Consider the following 21,049-nt stretch of genomic DNA (forward strand, 5'->3'; position numbering starts at 1 on the left):
CTATGAGTTTGGATTGTTCAGGTGTTGTTTACCAATAGTTTAGATAATAGAGGTGTTGTTCACTATATGTAGACTGTTTGACGATGAACAGCAGACCCTCAAGATTCGTGTTTATGGTCAAATTTGTCCTTTTTTGTGAACGACTAATTGGCATCGAACATCCATAGATGAATAAAATAAATTTAGCTTACAAATTTCATTGAACTTTAGAGAGAAACTACATGAATTAGCACAGAAAATAATGGTAAAAAAACGAGTACCATTTCATTATAGAAAATGATTTCATTACAGGATTAAATGCCTCAATAATCCCAAATAAATACATACCGATCGATGTCAGTAGTGATCCTAATTATTAACCTCCCTTTAAATGCCGTTAGCCATGGCAATGTCTACACAAACTACATAAATACATGTATTGATGGCAGCCAAACCAGTAAGGTAAGTCATTTACGGATCGGAGGAAAATAAATGATTGCAGACTGACACATATGCTAATTCATGTAATTTCAAAATCAATTTTACCATCAAAATTTTATTTACTTCTTTAAAGAAAGGTAATGTACCAATACTGTTTTAACCATCACAAAACAACTCATTAAAAACGGTGAGAATGTGAGGTTTTGTTTTTGGTGGAAAATGGAAGCCTGAATCCATATCCGTGGCAAAGATACGGGAATTGTATCAAGCATATGTCGTAATAAATAAAGAATATTTTTTTTATTAAATTATTAATGACTATTCCATTCAGAAAAATAACACCATATGAAGATCATTTAGTGAAGAATTGTGCCCTTTTTTCAAAGTGTATGTAGTATTCAATTTTAATGAGTACTTTAACCTCGCTGTATTTTTCGTGACTGTCCCAAGTCAGAAGTTTCTTGCCTCTGCATGTCTTGTTTTGTTTTCAACTTTAGTTCATTTTATGTTACTCGAGTATATAGAGGCAACTATTCTTGTACCTGTGTGCAATGGTGTTTTGAGGCCAGCTACAGTCTGCCTCGTGGTGTGAGGGTTTCATCGTCGTTAATTAAAGACCAATGTTCAACATACCTATTTCATTATATTTATGAAGATAAGTCCAAAAAAGTAAACAAAAAATATGGTTCTGGTCATAGCGGAGTCGTTGACACGAGCACATTATAAATACGAAATAGAACATATGGGCCAGACAGAAGTTTTTCCCATATATCTCCAGAACAAGCACCTTTAACTTGTTCCGGGGCTGCCCCTCTGAATCCGCGCCTGTATTCATGTGCCTTGTGCAAAGCGTACGGTTGCTTCCGCGCAAGAGTAGACGACTTTCACTTGCACTTGCGTTCTGGAAAAGTTTTTCTATTATATCGAGGTAAACTGGGGTCAACAGGCGTTACGGCATCGGGTGACATTGAAACAGAGGTTAAAGAAACAGAAACTTTATTCGATTACTACAAAGATTTTTTTATATGAGACGTACACTGTATATTGTAGAAGCATTTCAGATATATTATATTCGGAGACATATCTCCGCATTACTATTACTGGTCTTGCAGCCCCTGTCATAGTAATGTATAAAAGCGTAAACCAGTTTCCACCAGATTCGACGTAAATGGCGAATGGTATTTATGATAACGTACATTCGTTCAGACACCAAATTCTGTCAATTAAATTTCTACCTGTTTGACCTACATATTGAACAAAGAAACCTGTCTAAACTGAATCCTGAAAATCCGAAAACCTGTCTATAACAAACAATTTAAAAAGTCTGCTTATATCAATTTTAATGTATTTTTTAACTATGATAAACAAAACAGTTCGCTACGGTGTATCCATCTGCGCCATGAAAACTGATTTGCTCAACGTGTCATAGTTTTCCTTTCCTCATTCGTCTACCCCGATTATGACTTTTTATGAGCAACTCGGCGTGTGTTTCTAGAAAAGCAGAGGACGCTTACCCTACCGGTGCACCTGGTCCATGCTCCCAGTTTTTAATGGAGTCCGAGTTGCTCATTTGCTTTTGTTACTTTGTATGTATGATTTTAGTTACTTTGTGTTCTTTGTTGTTTATGTCCGTTGTCCATGTCTGTTTTTTTCCTGGATTACATTCTTTTTAATTCCGCTAGAACGTTAGTTTCCTTGATTACTCTTTTTAAACTTAACCAGTATTAAATGCAGAAAGGGATGTCGGTTTCAGTGTACATGTATTTACTTTATTGTTTTCAGGAAAATACAAATTCTGCTAGTTGGCAAGTCTTATTCTGGAAAGACCGCCATTATACAACGTTATTTGGTAAATATTTTACCCTGAAAAGAAGTCAAATATAATACACTGAAAATGACCTGTTTTGTGAATGCACGCAGTAGCAAATTGAGAAATACCTGAAAAGGGAGAGGCTCCATTTTTTCTAGTTTAAACATATATACAAATGTATAACCTCTCAGAATGTGACTACTCAATTCGCTACACCGCTCCTCGGATCAAATTGATGCAGAGAAGTTTAAGTAAGTATAGAAGGGTCCGAACAATTCCCAACGATGTTAGAACATCGAGCTCGTACCGCTGTGACATCTATGGCAACACCCCCTGCACGAAGTCCAGCGCCCTAGACCACTCAGCCAGCTAGGACTTTGTGCAGGCGGTACGGGTAGCCATAGATGTCGCAGTTCGAGTCCCGCGGAGGGAACGACGAAATATTTTCTTCACAGATTTGACAGTTCTAACATCGTTGGGAATTTTTCAGACCCTTCTATATATATAATCAATCAAACTTTTCGATCATTTTTTCCACTTTTGGTACGTATGAAGAAACTTTCCCGAGGAGCTGCGATGATCACATGTATATATTTTGCGTTTCCCGCCCTAATCATCTTTGGGCAAACAAAATCTTGATCATGAATTTATCAAGAAAATTAATGAATAAAACATGATTAGTATGTATGGCATTGTATGTGGTGAAAAATAATAGAAATTCTAAATTTTTTTCGACACATTCTTCGCAAAAATACCGTATTCTGGCACAATGCTTCAAATGAAAAGAATAATATGAACTGATCAGTAGACTACTTCTAACTGCAATTTATGTCTAGAATCTTCAAGTAAACTAATTGAATTTTGTTCAAGAGTTTATCGAACATGCACTGCTCCTTCTTATTTTTGTAGAAAGATGAATTCTTAGAAGAATACAACTCGACTTCAGAAGTAAGTAAAACATCCAGGCACTGTTCATAGGAAGCGATACCGATGCGCGCGTACCTGACCATATCTGGGGATTTTTTAGCCTGAAATCTTCATTTTCCACAATTCTACTCCCAGAAATGTTGTTGCCTCGCTGGGCCTCTATATACGACAACTTACCTGTCATCCTTAAGCTTGATCCGCCCCGATATCTGCAATGACAAATGTGAAGGTCGGTACATTTTGAACCACAAAACGAAAAAGAAAAAAAAGTTACGATACGAAATGAAACGGAAACAAACGAGCAAACAAATATGATTTACATTTCATTTTTTTATTGTCGTTTCGTTAGTTACAATTACGCTGAATGTTAGACCATTTCGTGTTAACTGCAGGGTAGTCGATGAGCATGCGTGACATATACTTCCGCAAGGTTGATGTTGGGTAGAACTAAGAAATTTTCCTCGTAGATGTATATAATATGATGCAGGTGTAACCAAAAGAAGACGAAGTTGAATATATTGCATTTTGTAAGAATAATCATGTCTTTTACAGTTTAACATTGACTAGGATTTATTATTCTTCATCGCTTTATAAAACTTAAAGATCTGAGCATTTTGTTTTCGGACTGGGGGTTTTTGGCGTCCTTGACTACCCTATCGGGTCTCGCACGGACGGATTTTGCCTTCCTATAGCAGGGACTTTATATAGTCCCTGGTTAAAGATACGAAACTAGTAAGATCCTTACTCTGCACTGCTGGTTGTCGACTGAGATTTTACTACACGATATTATCTATTTAGGTTACCAGTATATCTTTCCTCGTGCAGGTTAACTTCCTGTCAGACTGAAATCTGGCTCTCAGTGTTTCTGAGGTCAAGGGTTAAATTTGTACAGAACTTTATCCTCGATTAAAAGAAGAGACACTATATATATATATTCAAATCTCTTGTCTTTTATCATGTTCATCGGCAGATAACAGGAAAGAGTGTACAGTTGTATAATACTATTTCTAAAACTTTGTTTTTCAGCCTGTGTTTCAGCTAAAGAAAACTGATGGAGGAGCTATCTCTGTGCTGGTAAAGCTCTGTAAACCATTTCTTCCACGATAATATCTAGCCAAGATAAGATACGAGTATAAAATTTCAAAAATGGTTACAGTTGACATTGCATAAATGCCACATTTCATTTATTCTTGAATACGTAGAAAAAAAGATAAACAGAAGGTAAAATATTAAAAAAAAAAACTGAAACAAAACACGACAAGGAAAAAAATCTGGACATTTGTTAATTTCATAACAAATAAAAAAGCACACAATTTGCTGTGCTAGTTTAGTTTAGCCTATGTTATATAGTGACAGTTGATGATGCTCGATGTCCGTGTGTCAATTAAATGCGTCTTATACTGATTATTCTTTTTATTTCTTGCTGTTGAAATTAACTATTTTGTTGGTTTCAGTGACTTGCACAAGTCATGCATGCATCAATTCCTACTGAGTTAGATCTAATTGTTACAGCGAGTACAAAAGTAAACTTCAAGGAATATAGTTGGTCTTCGTTTATTCGACCATTACCTGTTGAAATAACAGGACAAATGACCGGGAGCTTAAAATATCGTTGACAATTCTCCATGCAGTTAACTAACCAAGACATTTCACCAAAGTTCGAAAAAAGAAGACCAACTCTATCCTCTGGTGTTGGCTATTTTATTTGCTGTAAATTAAATATTTGAATAGTGGGACGTTAAAGGAATGGGGAATGATCGGTCCATGACACGCAGCGTCATCACTAGAAAACAGGTCATCTTAATAGTGTACGACACAAATGACCAGGCAAGTACTCCTTAATAATACGTCAGTATTTATTCAAATGATTACGTTTAGTGATTGATCACTTGATTACATTGTGATTGACTCGGTAACACTTTAGTAATTGATTACGTGATTACAATTCTGTAATTTATCATGTGTCTACACATTAGTAATTGTTCATTTACAGTGATTGGGATAACAATTTTGATGGGCCATTCTTCGTGATTTTCATGATTTGATTCTTTATCAGGTGAAAGCAAAAACAAAACTGTGCATTAAAGAATACCACGTGATCGTGTTTTAGCCAATAATAATAGCTAACTCTTCTATTGTATGAAATAAATAGCATTTATGTAAGTTTTCTGGTAATATAGAGTTTGGAAACCTATAGTTATTAATTACGTTTATAAGATATACTTATTCACAATCATCTGTGATGTCCGTGGGTGGTTCGTTTCCCGGTCGAGCCATATCAAATATTGTAATATTAACAGTCACCGCTTCTCTGTCTGTCTGTCTAGATTGAAGTCGGAATGTTGTGTGGTGAATGACACACTTTCTGTGGGCTGTTGCTCCTGTGAGACACCAAAATTAAAATCCGACTCAGTGTGGTGACTAGTCAAATGAAGAGTATGTTCGATTGCACAAACGTTTTCCTCCTGAAATATATGATATATCTATGATGTAAAACTACAATCAATCTCTGAGATGAATTTAGAAAAAATCTACAGAGAAGAATATGGTATGATCTACCTTACGATACCTTGAATTTTGCGTCATTCTTACAGAGACGTGTACTCAAATATGATTTGCTTTCATATGTATGTAGGAATCTACCGAAGATCTAGGGTACATGCTTCAAGACGTGGATTGCAAACGAGATGACAACTCAATCATTGGTTTAGTTGGAAACAAAATTGACTTACAAAGAATGACAAACAGAAAAGAGACAGAGGTACACATACGGGGTACACATGCTTTGTAACATATGATTATCATATCAATCGAGCGATGTTTGATAATCATATGTTTCAGTTTACGTACATGCATGGTTTTTGCATAATTAGCATTATGATAATTTCGACTTTTTCACATACACATGGTTACCATACATGTATCCGAGTTTCTAAGCCAAAACTAACACATGAGAATCATGTTATGATTATCGTGTTTAAATTATCATTTATCATGTATGATCATACGAATCTAGCACTAAATGATTATAACATGTGGCACATTTGGCTGAGGTAGGTGTATTATTACTTACTTTTGTTGTTGTGCAGTCATGTATGACCGAGCTAAGGGAGCAAACATTTCAGTTTTGTGTGAGGTTCGGATTAACTTTGAAATAAAACGACAGTGACGGTGATGTACGATTAAAAAACCCAGGATGGACAATTGGGTAATTGGCAGGATGCAGGCTAGAGTAAATAATGAGTTCAGAAACTATATTGAAAAAAAAACATTAACAAAATTTTATCCTAATCCTCTCCCAGAAATCAAATGGTTGCTTTAAAAATTGCACTCAACCGTTCGGTCTGGTAATAGGGTATGCAAGTCTCGTCATGTGACTCCGCGGTTTAATCAGAGTGTGTCCTCGTCTACCATTCAAGTGCAAGGAGATTCGTCATTAACATATCACAAAATATCTTTCTGTGTAAAAATACTGATAAAAAATGACAAATATCTAGTTATACAGGATAAAAATGTTAAGAAAGGTATAAGAATAGAAGATTTTGCATTGTGATGCAGCGCTTTGATTTTCCGGAAGAGTAATCAAGGGAACCAAGGTTATAGCAGTAATCAAAAGAACGTAATCCAGGGACAAAGACCTGACATGGAAAACAGACATACACAACAAAGAACACAAAGCAACCAAAATCATACATACAAAGTAACAAAAGTAAACGAGCAACTCGGACTCCACTAAAAACAGGGAGCATGGACCAGTTGCACCGGTAGGGTAAGCATCCTCTGCTTTTCTAGAAACACCCGCCGAGTTGTTCATAAAAAAGTCAAGTCCGGGGTAGACAAACGAGGAACGGAAAATTATGACCCGTTGAATAAATCAGTTTTCATGGTGCTGATGGATACACCATAACGATCCACGAGTTCATGATGACGACCATAAAACTTCTGTAGTGATGACTTCAATCTTCTAGCAACATAACCTTGTTCCAGAAGCCTATTTGTTAGAGTTCTAGCTTGATACAAAAAGTCTACGTAGTTTCGGCAAGCTCTGGCATAACGTATGAGTTGTGATATGAACACTCCATACGCAGGAGCCGAAGGGATGTTGCCACAGATGAAAGGAAAGTTGACAATTCTGAATGAAAAGTCATCACGTTTGTCGTAAAGTTTGGTCAATAGTTTTCCTTTACCATCGATTTCTAAGTGTAGGTCAAGATATGAGGCTGACTTCACAGTGTCTGTAGTATCCTTTATCTCAAGTTCTTTTGGGTAGATGCGATGTATCAAATCCCCGAAATTAGGATTGTTTAAAGATAATACGTCATCTATATAGCGGAAACTGAGATTGAAGGATCTAGCCAAACGATATTCTTTCTTTCTGATCAGATCAGCTATAAAGTCAGCCTCATAAGAGTGAAGAAATGGGTCAGCAAGTAAAGGAGCACAATTTGTTCCCATTGGAATGCCGACCGTTTATTAACATCTTCCTCTGTATATTTGGAAGATGATTTGGAATTATTTCTTAAAAAGTATGAGGAATCTCTACCAAGAACTATATATTTGTATCTAGGTGTACCATCTTTTTTTGGAAAAAAAACAACGATGTGTACTGTTTTTAAGTTCGGATTTTAACTGAGTATGGGGAATAGGAATATGCAGTGTTGAAAAATCATAGGTTTTAATGCTATTATATTCAGATAATAGTCTTGAACTGATTGTCTCCAAAAGATCTTTCGAATTTTTCAGGATCCACATTGAATTAATACCACTACGGGAGTAACAAGTGTTGTGGTAGGACTGCAGACCCTCTTTGAAAGTTGTGAGTATAGAAGTTAAAAGTTTTGAAAGAGGTTTGGTGGTACATTTTGCAGATCCAGCTATGAAACGTTGTTTGTATGGATTCTTGTGAAGTTTAGGAATCCAGTACATAGGCGGTAAATCACAATCATCGTCCTTGGTAGAGAGACCAAAAGAGGATAGCACAGATTTATGGTTTTCCACAATCTCTTTTTTGGGGAGAGTGGTAGCAGTATAGGTCTTATCACTGCTATTATTTTCTACGTCTACCTCTGATAATAGACATTCGATATAAAACGTTTTGCAGACAAAAACAATGTTGTTTTGGGCTTTGTCTGCTTGTACATATTTGTCATGTATAGTAGACAATGTTTTTGCTACATCGGGGTCTTTGAAAACTGATGTAGCCTTGGCACTCATTGATCTACTTAAAACTTTCATTCGTTTCAAAATAAAAGACCTCACGACCTTTAACCACTCTGACAAAGAATCAATGTCTTCTTGTTCTCGTTTTATCCATTTTCTTGTATAGTCCTCGATGGCATCCATACAAACTTTAAGTTATAATTCCAATTTATGGAGCATATTTGAATGGAGAGGTTTTGCAAGAACAGTCAGGTGGTTTAGCCTTGAAGTCCTCAATATCGAGGTTCTGCAATAGCCTTTAAAAACTGAAAATTTTGGATGCAATGGGTGAAGTATAGGAATATGAAATCATTGGTATGGATTTGTCTTTGAAATATGGGGGAATTTTGTTGGTAACGTTTTTGTGATGGAGGATGTTAGCTAGATTAATTGCATCTATACCTTTGTTGACAAACGGTAGTGGAAGAAATGATCGTTTTTCTTTATCTTCACTTTTCACACAAACTGGTTTAAAGAGTCTGTGGAAACCAATATCCAAAATGATGGCAACAAGTCTGTATAATGATAAGGTGGGGTCAGAAACAGGAGTGTCAAGACTTGTTTTATAAAGGCTGTGTAGTAGAGTGAGAGGTATAGAATAAAGTTTGGTTCTAATCTGATGAAGTCCAAGAGGTTTTTGTATGAAAGGAAGGAGACCATCTATGGAGACATCATGTAACTTAGGTGACGCTTGGTGGCGATGGCCATGACTCCTTTCCCGTCTTGGATTTTTGTCAAATTAATTCATCACATTTATGCTATTGTTATATTGGCTTAAAAGGTTTCCTATACTTTTGATGTTGTCATTGCATCCGTAAGATATTGCAGTACTTAGTCTGCGTATCCACTACTTCTCTCTTTCCCCACGATAATTTTTACTTAGAACGGGAGTGTTTGTAGGATGGTAATTTTTTTCTAAAATACGAACTTTCATTGAGAGGATTGAATGATCTTGTTGATTAAAGTGTTGATAAACTGTCGGGAATTTGGTGGTGTTAATTCCCGCACGATGACCGCACATTCTTTTATTTAATAAAGTAAACAATAAATGCAGATCGGTCTTCGGATTTCAATACGTTCTATATCGAAAATACCGGAAGGGAAACTGAAACTAAAACGAGACCTACAAACTCTATGAGACTGTCTACTTGTAAAAAAACATCGCAAATTTCTTGTCGTAGTACAAATGTACTATTATAAAGGACAAAACTTATTTCACGATGGCAGATTCAGAGGTGACTGAAGGGACATTCGCCTCTCCCTGTAAAATTTGTAAAAATATATATTTTTGCATGGAATCTTGGCTGTACACACCTTTTACCCTTATGTCCTGATATTAGAAAAAAATATTATTTTGTACTTGAAATCGGGAATTGCCTTAAAATGAACTGAAAGTAAGTTTTAGCCACGCTCCGCTTAGGAAATGATTAATTTCCATCCTCCAAATCTGAAAGCTCTTGTTTTTGAAAACAATAAGTGTGTAAGTCTCCGTCGCCATATTTGTACTGATTGGAGACCAATGCAGCTTGCCAAGGACTAGTATCAAGCTTAATAAGGTTAACTAGGCCATTCAGCACAATACCAAACCGAAGATAGTATAATTCAAACTACATTAGTATATATACCCAGAGATAAATATATTGCTATATTTCCAAGCTTTGATGTCTCTATCGCACTCTCTTAATAACTATCTACAACATAATTATTTTGGGATTTATTATGATTAGTGCTCATGTCTTTTGAAAATTTTCACATCCTGTGTAAACTGGAACAGCGAGCATCTCCCGCAAATAGGGTATATTCGTTCCTTCAAATGATGATGACTGGGGGCTTTTACGATCTTGACTATCCTCACGGATCTCACACAACCACCCCTTACGGGAATTCTGTTATTAAATGTCTGTTAGTAGTTGGAGGTAGCGGAACCAGTCTTTGGATACCTGATCGAAGAACTCGGTCAGATTATGTCCTATTACCGATTGTGCTGCTGTGTTGAAGCTCTTGCCTACTTCTAGACCCTATGTGAATCAGAGAGCGTTTCCCCACTCTTAATTATTTGGGAGAACATCAATGTGTAGAGTGCTATCTCAAAGCTTTACACGTGTGAAGCCAATATGATGTGTCATTTGTCATTTATGTTTTCTGTATTATATCGGATATGAAATATGCAAATCAGAAAATGTGTTTAATAATATAAGATGAGGAATCTTACGCTACCGATGCAACTTTGAATGGATTCGCATTGGCATTTTTATTTTTAGTTATCTGAGCATTTTTCTTTTGTTCATGGCTGCTTTATCATTTCGGTCTCGGTTCACTTGCTTTGATTTTGTCGCTTAAGATTCTGGATTCAACTGTTATCAAACATAATTGGCGAAAACGAAAAAAAAAGACAATAAATTCTCTAACCTGTTTTCCTTTTTCCATTACAGGACTTTGCAAAAAAGAATGACATCCTTTATTACGAGGTCAGTGCTAAAAGCGGGGAAAATGTGAACAAAATGTTCAACGAAGTCATCGAGAAATCTTTGTGTTCATTGAAGGAGAAGGATAAAAAAAAGGACATGGTGACGACCCAAAGTGGGTGTAACTGCAGCATTTCATAAGTGACAAACAAACAAGTAAAGACATGGGACTTTTATATATAGAACGACAGGTCACATTTGCTATCGGAACTATTCAGACGTTCTCGTTTTAGTGTACTAGGTCTCAGTATCGTATTAATTTTCCCATAGACTTCTATAGTGAAGTGCATATTTTTAGGAATTTTTAAAAAATATGTAAATTGATTCAATAAAACTTTCACTTATGTAGCATTTCTAAAGACATGTGAAAAAATAATTTCCCGCAAAGAAAATAGGGTGAGTCCACGAAGATCGGACAGAAAAGTAGTCTCGAACTATAAATAGCTATTTTCCCTACTTTCACTTTCGTTTTGCACTCACCAAACCAACCTTTTCAGTGGAACATTTTTATGATATCATGTTAGATTTTCTTTTAAAAAAGTTCTTCATCTTACAGTGTGATGTTTGCTCTATTTTATAAGTCATTGTTCATATCTTTTGACAAAATATTAGTTTGTAGAGAGGCAAAAAGAAAATGCACTATATTTTTTATAGCATCCATGTTTTGACATACACCTGCTCAGGGATATGCAATACGATACTGGTACCTATTACTAATAAACATTTCAATATAATCATAAAAGTTGTTGTTTTTCTGCTAGAGTATTCATTTTCATACTAAAATTCAGAATATCATTGCCCTGCTATAAACATGAGTTTTCTATTAAAATTTTTATATAGGTACCCTATTCCAGGCATGAGACTAATATCTCAATGTTAGCCAGAAAATATTACTTTTGATAAAAAGCTGCTACATTAGTCAAACTAAGCAAATTTGTGGTTTATTCTGACATGGTAGATACATGGGCTGTACTATGAGTTCCAAATCATTATTTAATCCCCCCTTGTGAGTTCCATATATGGAAATATTAATATCCAAACCTCCTTTTTTGTCTTTTACTCAAGGGAGCCTCTTGTTTAAAGTAAAGTATAATGACTGGTACAACCAACTGTTTTAAACTATAGATATGGTCATTTCAATTATAATAAATCCAAAAAAAATTATACCAATATCATAGTTTTAAAAAAATATAGCTTTTCATATGCAGAAAATACAGGTTTTAAGCCATTTTGGTACCCCAGGCAGATACAAATGGACCTCAATATGACAGGAAAAGGACTTTTTCTTTAAAACAGATAGCTATGATGCAAGAAAAATAGTTTATTGGTATAAATATTATAATAAAAACTGTCTGCTTTAGATACTTTTTGAAAAAAATCAGTTTTTATATGAAAAAACACCTCTATTTTTCTTGCCGCATTAGAATCTGTCCATTTGAACCACTAAAAAAAGTCCACTAAAAAAATTGGCTGTTGACTTTTGTGATATTTCTGTGTTTAAATCAACCACACAGTTATATGGCAACTCATTTGAGCTATTTATTTGAAAGAAAAACAAAAAATAAAAAAAATATTTATTTTTTCATATATAAGAGGCAATGTATGGAAAATGACTATTTTCAAGTCCTAACCACATACTTTAAATGTGTTGTAACTTGAAAACTATCCTTTATGCAGGAGTATTACTTGCTTTAGGTTACATGAATATAGATATGCTCATCATAAACAGTCAAGATAATAATTTTATTGAACTGATATTATACAAATTCATGAAAACAAAATGCATTTCCAAATTTGGTAAAGATTAACCATAAATGCAAAAAAACAGAGCTACCATAAAAAATCAGGTTCAAAAGTTGGCTAATTCATCTTAAAAGTGTTACCTGCATTGGGGTACTACTTTTTCAGCTGGTAAAGACCACTTGCTGAATATCCAACTTTACTTGAAAAACTGGCTTACTATTACTAATAAACATTTCAATATAATCATAAAAGTTGTTGTTTTTCTGCTAGAGTATTCATTTTCATACTAAAATTCAGAATATCATTGCCCTGCTATAAACATGAGTTTTCTATTAAAATTTTTATATAGGTACCCTATTCCAGGCATGAGACTAATATCTCAATGTTAGCCAGAAAATATTACTTTTGATAAAAAGCTGCTACATTAGTCAAACTAAGCAAATTTGTGGTTTATTCTGACATGGTAGATACATGGGCTGTACTATGAGTTCCAAATCATTATTTAATCCCCCCTTGTGAGTTCCATATATGGAAATATTAATATCCAAACCTCCTTTTTTGTCTTTAACTCAAGGGAGCCTCTTGTTTAAAGTAAAGTATAATGACCGGTACAACCAACTGTTTTAAACTATAGATATGGTCATTTCAATTATAATAAATCCAAAAAAAATTATACCAATATCATAGTTTTAAAAAAATATAGCTTTTCATATGCAGAAAATACAGGTTTTAAGCCATTTTGGTACCCCAGGCAGATACAAATGGACCTCAATATGACAGGAAAAGGACTTTTTCTTTAAAACAGATAGCTATGATGCAAGAAAAATAGTTTATTGGTATAAATATTATAATAAAAACTGTCTGCTTTAGATACTTTTTGAAAAAAATCAGTTTTTATATGAAAAAACACCTCTATTTTTCTTGCCGCATTAGAATCTGTCCATTTGAACCACTAAAAAAAGTCCACTAAAAAAATTGGCTGTTGACTTTTGTGATATTTCTGTGTTTAAATCAACCACACAGTTATATGGCAACTCATTTGAGCTATTTATTTGAAAGAAAAACAAAAAATAAAAAAAATATTTATTTTTTCATATATAAGAGGCAATGTATGGAAAATGACTATTTTCAAGTCCTAACCACATACTTTAAATGTGTTGTAACTTGAAAACTATCCTTTATGCAGGAATATTACTTGCTTTAGGTTACATGAATATAGATATGCTCATCATAAACAGTCAAGATAATAATTTTATTGAACTGATATTATACAAATTCATGAAAACAAAATGCATTTCCAAATTTGGTAAAGATTAACCATAAATGCAAAAAAACAGAGCTACCATAAAAAATCAGGTTCAAAAGTTGGCTAATTCATCTTAAAAGTGTTACCTGCATTGGGGTACTACTTTTTCAGCTGGTAAAGACCACTTGCTGAATATCCAACTTTACTTGAAAAACTGGCTTACTATTACTAATAAACATTTCAATATAATCATAAAAGTTGTTGTTTTTCTGCTAGAGTATTCATTTTCATACTGAAAATTCAGAATATCATTGCCCTGCTATAAACATGAGTTTTTTATTAAAATTTTTATATAGGTACCCTATTCCAGGCATGAGACTAATATCTCAATGTTAGCCAGAAAATATTACTTTTGATAAAAAGCTGCTACATTAGTCAAACTAAGCAAATTTGTGGTTTATTCTGACATGGTAGATACATGAGCTGTACTTTGAGTTCCAAATCATTATTTAATCCCCCCTTGTGAGTTCCATATATGGAAATATTAATATCCAAACCTCCTTTTTTTGTCTTTAACTCAAGGGAGCCTCTTGTTTAAAGTAAAGTATAATGACCGGTACAACCAACTGTTTTAAACTATAGATATGGTCATTTCAATTATAATAAATCCAAAAAAAATTATACCAATATCATAGTTTTAAAAAAATATAGCTTTTCATATGCAGAAAATACAGGTTTTAAGCCATTTTGGTACCCCAGGCAGATACAAATGGACCTCAATATGACAGGAAAAGGACTTTTTCTTTAAAACAGATAGCTATGATGCAAGAAAAATAGTTTATTGGTATAAATATTATAATAAAAACTGTCTGCTTTAGATACTTTTTGAAAAAAATCAGTTTTTATATGAAAAAACACCTCTATTTTTCTTGCCGCATTAGAATCTGTCCATTTGAACCACTAAAAAAAGTCCACTAAAAAAATTGGCTGTTGACTTTTGTGATATTTCTGTGTTTAAATCAACCACACAGTTATATGGCAACTCATTTGAGCTATTTATTTGAAAGAAAAACAAAAAATAAAAAAAATATTTATTTTTTCATATATAAGAGGCAATGTATGGAAAATGACTATTTTCAAGTCCTAACCACATACTTTAAATGTGTTGTAACTTGAAAACTATCCTTTATGCAGGAGTATTACTTGCTTTAGGTTACATGAATATAGATATGCTCATCATAAACAGTCAAGATAATAATTTTATTGAACTGATATTATACAAATTCATGAAAACAAAATGCATTTCCAAATTTGGTAAAGATTAACCATAAATGCAAAAAAAACAGAGCTACCATAAAAAATCAGGTTCAAAAGTTGGCTAATTCATCTTAAAAGTGTTACCTGCATTGGGGTACTACTTTTTCAGCTGGTAAAGACCACTTGCTGAATATCCAACTTTACTTGAAAAACTGGCTTACTATTACTAATAAACATTTCAATATAATCATAAAAGTTGTTGTTTTTCTGCTAGAGTATTCATTTTCATACTAAAATTCAGAATATCATTGCCCTGCTATAAACATGAGTTTTCTATTAAAATTTTTATATAGGTACCCTATTCCAGGCATGAGACTAATATCTCAATGTTAGCCAGAAAATATTACTTTTGATAAAAAGCTGCTACATTAGTCAAACTAAGCAAATTTGTGGTTTATTCTGACATGGTAGATACATGAGCTGTACTATGAGTTCCAAATCATTATTTAATCCCCCCTTGTGAGTTCCATATATGGAAATATTAATATCCAAACCTCCTTTTTTTGTCTTTAACTCAAGGGAGCCTCTTGTTTAAAGTAAAGTATAATGACCGGTACAACCAACTGTTTATAACTATAGATATGGTCATTTCAATTATAATAAATCCAAAAAAAAATTATACCAATATCATAGTTTTAAAAAAATATAGCTTTTCATATGCAGAAAATACAGGTTTTAAGCCATTTTGGTACCCCAGGCAGATACAAATGGACCTCAATATGACAGGAAAAGGACTTTTTCTTTAAAACAGATAGCTATGATGCAAGAAAAATAGTTTATTGGTATAAATATTATAATAAAAACTGTCTGATTTAGATACTTTTTGAAAAAAATCAGTTTTTATATTTTTTGCACTATATTTTTTATAGCATCCATGTTTTGACGTACACCTGCTCAGGGATATGCAATACGATACTGGTACCACTAGGCATCACAAATAATGGTCAATAGTTCACTAGACTATGTATAACATTTACTATGATTCAAAATGGTACTAGTTATGTGATGTAGTACGAGACATTCTTTAAAATTATACATTTGTCGTTTACGGAATCCGGTTAAGATGCATGTGTATTTTTTTTTACTAGAAATTAAAATACTTCGAATTTTAAAAACAGCATTCGGTATAACATGTTCAGGATCATCAGAAATTTTCAACTTAAGCCCAATTATAGTCTTTGTTCAGAAACTACTTCTCAGTCTAAAAATCAGACAAAAATTGTATAAGGTGTAGCAAAAAAACACAGAGATTATATTGCTTTATCCAAATATTTTTACCTCATAACCCAAGATAGGACCATCAAAATGTTGTAATTTAAAGTAAATATTGATAAATCAAATTTAGTTAAAATGCACAATTCATGGAAAATGGCGGGAAAATTTTCGGTCGTTTTTACGTATATGGGATACATTAGAAGCAAAGGAGACCAAATCGAGAAAAAATATACCCTTTTTGGTTGTGTATTACTGGTACCATTGGCTACCACTTTTCCTTGGACATTTATTTCACTTTTTTGAAACATCGAAAGAACACTGAATAATTAACCGTCAAATTTAAATGAATACAAACAACGTTTTCCTAAAGTGGGCATAGGTATCCGCAGGTGGATCCAAGCAGAAGGTATGAACAGTGTTGATGCCCCTCACACTTTCATGAAAAATTCATTAAAATTACATACTCTTAATGTTAAAACAATGAAAGATACTCAAAAGGCAGGCAGTATATATTTCTGTAAAAAGTAAATCAAATTTATTTTAACAATGTATTATGAACACAAATGATTTTTGTATTCATTTTATTTATAAATTTGGTTTTTTTTTCAATTCCATTTACATAATAGTTTATATTTATTTGATATTAACTTATTAAAACGATATTCCAATTAAATCTTGTACAAAATTACAAATACATATTAAAGCTTCGAATATAATTTATAGACAGATTTACTGAGTTATAGCGATCAATAATTCAAAAGTCAAGGGAAAAAGACCTAAAAAAGGGGTATGAAGAAAGAGACACCTACCGTATCAAAGGAACCCCCCCTCCACACACACACACGCGCACGGACCAGAAGAAAATGACTCTGTTCAAAATCCATGAGTATAGAAATACCAGATTACATTTATACAACAACTAATGAGATGGATAATTCTGGAAATGTGTCATTGGCATCCATGTACTTTTATATAGTATCATTGCGTAAGGTTTTCCATATTGGCTCCGTTATTGGTCTGAGGTTAGCCATATTGGACTGAGGCGTAGCCAAAGGCTAATATTTCTAGCTGAGGATCAATAACAATATATATTTAAAGCACCAATAACATCGCCATAATCAGTAAATATATAATTACATACTAGGATTAATATCTTGATCTACACTTAAAAAAGATCGATGGTAAAGGAAAATTATTGACTAAACTATACGACAAAAGCGATGACTTTTCATTCCGTATTGTCAACTTTACTTTCATTTGTGGCAACATCACTTCAGCACCTGGGTAGGGAGTTTTCATATCACAACTCATACACTATGCCAGAGCTTGCCGTGACTACGCAGACATTTTGTACCGTGTTAGACTTCTAACTTCTGAAACAAGAAGATTACGTTGATACAACATTGAAGTCATCACTTCAGAAGTTTTATGGTCGTCATCATGAACTCGTTGATCGTTACGGTGTATCAATCGGCACCATGATAATCGATCTGTTCAACGTGTCATAGTTTTCCTTTTATTTTTCGTCTACACTGGACTTGGTTTTTTATGAGCAGCTCGATGGGTCTCTAAAGAAAAGCAGAGGACGCTTACCCTACCGGTGCACATGGTCCACGCTCCCAGTTTTGAATTGAGTCCGAGTTGCTCATTTGCTTTCGTTGCTTTGTACGTATCATTTTGGTTACTTAATATTTTATGTTCTTTGTTGTTTGTATGTGTTTTTCATGTCTGGTCTTTGTCCCTTGATTACATTCGTTTGATTTCCGCTAGAGTCTTGGTTCCTTTGATTTCTCCTTGACAACAGAACTTAGGATATTGACAACAGACAACGCTTTCATACAATGAATAATGTTAACAATTGCAATATCGGGCTTTTTTCTGACCTTATAGCCAATGTAGCTGTCCGGATTTAAACGGTGTTCCATTGCTTGGCCTGTCAAGTGTATGCAGTGGTGGATCAAGGATTCATGTAACAGGAGAACGTAAATAGAAAGCCGAGCGAAGAAAGAAAACAGACGTTGGGGAAGAATTTGCAAACAGATTTTAGGCACACAAAAACCATTATGGGGTGCGGGCTTAGTATGAAAAACTTATATTTACCTGGAGTGTGATTAGCGACGTAACAATCGACTGCACTAGCTGCTTAGTAACGCCATCTATTGGCCCCTTTCAACTGCAGCAGCAACAGCAGACATGGGCGGAAAATTGGATGAAGTCAGCTGTTTTGCTTGTATTAACAGGGAGGAGAAAAATTCAGGCAATGCCGAGAATGGAAATGGTACACTAAGTGCAAATCGTACATGAGACGAAATAATTGAACAACTTATAATTGACGGAATTATAAAAGTAAAGAACACAACAGAAGCCAAAGCAGGCGTTGTGTTTGACGTTGTTGAACCGAACAACGAAGAAGTCTCAGCAAGACCCCGATGACTACCGGCAATGAAAAGAAAAATAAATTCCATCCCGCAGGTTGGTGTCTTAGAGGCTGGTAGAAACCACACACAGTCTTAAGTATCTAAAATAACGGATATGCAGTTTTTCTCAAATTATGGAACAAATTTTCCTTTAGATGTGTTTTTTCGCGAATAGATTGCGATGTTTGACTATAATTTTTTTTTTTTTCATTTCAATATGTAACTTAATCAAAGTAAAAGACAAAGAAATGTAACTTTCCATTCCAATCGTTTACACCAACGCTGAAAGGATGATGATGGCAGACATCAAACGGGATGAATCACTGGCAACGAGAGGTGAGTTTTAACTTAATCTAGTCTTATTTGAATTTTGTGTTGTTTTCTTTTGTTTGTTTGTTTTTATTTTTTGGTTTAAAAAAAATAATATTGATATAAATGATCCTGGCAGTTAAAACTCATTGAACAATAGTTTCTATCATGGAATGTCCACTATACTCATGTGTTTTCTTTCCCACTAATTTCAAGGAAAACACGGATGCAAATACGAAGCTAGGAGACAAGCAGTTCTCCAACGACGAGAAGAAAAACCTCATTCTGAAAACTGAAGCAGACTTTTTGTGTTAAGCAGATAGAAATTTAGAACCAGCAGATGGGTGAACAAAGTGAAAATATCAGAATAAAGATTGCACATTTTTACTCTCATAAACTTTATACATTATTTTAAGGAGGTAGGCCCAAGGCAAGGGACACAGCTCTTACAAATCATTGGAACGTTTGTATTTAGCATTTTACATCAACCCCATGTAAGCATCAAAGTAACATGGACCTATTTCATTCCGTTTCAAATAAAAGTTTTATAGGCGTTTGAAAAATTGTTTATGATACAAACATATCACTGATTTCAAGAGTTATGTCCCTTACCCTAGGTCTACCTCTTTAAATAAAGAAGCATAGTAAATTTGTTGTATCTAATTCTTAGTTCGAATCCCAAAAGACAAAAACACTTCAAGGCGATTTTGATTTTAATTAAGAAACATTTTGTGAGTGATACTTTGTCACCAAGGTTACGAAATAACGGAATACACTGTAATTAAGTTTCATACAAGTACACACAAGTTGAGGTGCCACTTCGGGGTATTGTGTATACTTTCGTATACATATCGTAGTGTGCTTCATAGAAAAGTTTAACGGTTGCATAATAAACTCCACCATCACACTGAAGGAGTTCAGATGAAAAAAAAAAACAAAACAAAGAATACAAGTAACAAAATTCAACCAAAAGAATACACACAGAAACTAAGGGAATAAGTGAGTAACATTGATCTCACCTAGAACGGGTAGTAAAAACCTGATGAGCCGCGGAGGGATAACGCCCTCAGATTTATAGGAAGACACGACGAGTTAATCATATGGCATAAAATCTGGGTTAAACAAAATGAGGGTACCTTTGTGAACAAGTCTGTTTTTAATTGTGGTGTATAGAGTTTTCTGTGACTATAACACCGACTTTGTAGATATGGTTCAGCAGTTCACACAAAAGTTACCTTTACATATACTACATTTATCATTGCTGTACTGCAATCGTCACACTGCGTCCTGTTTGATCGGTTACTGTGTCCTGGTTGATCGGTCTCTGTGTCCTGGTTGATCGGTGTAGACAATCGTCACACTGCGTCCTGATTAATCGGCATGTAGACGATTGTCACACTGCGTCCTGGTTGATCGTTGAAGAGTGTTGTCACACTGCGTCCTGATTGATCGGTATATAGACGGTCGTCACACCGCAACATGGTTGATCGGTATATACGATCGTCAAACTGTGTGTCTCAGGGTATAATATTACAACTCCTATCTGCAAGAATGCTCTTCACTTTTCACCGGCGGACTTCAACAATAGCTCAGTTGGTAACGTACAAGAACAAAAACGCCACAATTTTGGTTGATTAGAGACATCAATGAAAATCACTGGAACGGACTCCTCATATGCCAGTAAACACACCACTCCTTTACGAAAATTAATTTTAGATTCGATATTGGGAAGCAAAGTCTGTTCTATCTTAATTCTCTTCAAGAGTATGTATAGTACACTGAGGGTATTCAATCAATTCATGCTGCCCGTTTCTAAATATAACTTTAGAAATTTGAGTCGTGCTATATGTATATTGTTCTTCGTCTCAGGCTGTCTCGTGGTGTTTAAGGCTTTTTTTGTCGACAGGTTTCCCTCCCTTCTCTTGTTATTCGGTATTAAAATATATTAAAAAAATGAATAGAGCACAATCAACAATATAAA

The 21,049-nt window shown here is 34.3% G+C and overlaps 1 protein-coding gene across 1 annotated transcript; it reads left to right on the forward strand.

Moving 5' to 3' along the window:
- The first annotated feature begins 355 nt into the window (after positions 1-355).
- LOC148602343 (ras-related protein Rab-6B-like) lies at positions 356-15,314 on the forward strand. The gene is made up of 7 exons (XM_088553960.1): positions 356-441; positions 2,203-2,269; positions 3,140-3,178; positions 4,184-4,231; positions 4,889-4,984; positions 5,793-5,918; positions 10,789-15,314. The coding sequence occupies exons 1-7, from the start codon at positions 422-424 to the stop codon at positions 10,960-10,962; spliced, it is 570 nt and encodes a 189-aa protein (XP_088410086.1). The 5' UTR covers positions 356-421; the 3' UTR covers positions 10,963-15,314.
- The last annotated feature ends 5,735 nt before the right edge of the window (positions 15,315-21,049 follow it).

Source organism: Perna viridis, chromosome 11 (assembly GCF_037379345.1).
Source record: "Perna viridis isolate PV_CMFRI_1.1 ecotype Kerala chromosome 11, ASM3737934v1, whole genome shotgun sequence".
Lineage (NCBI taxonomy): Eukaryota > Metazoa > Mollusca > Bivalvia > Mytilida > Mytilidae > Perna > Perna viridis.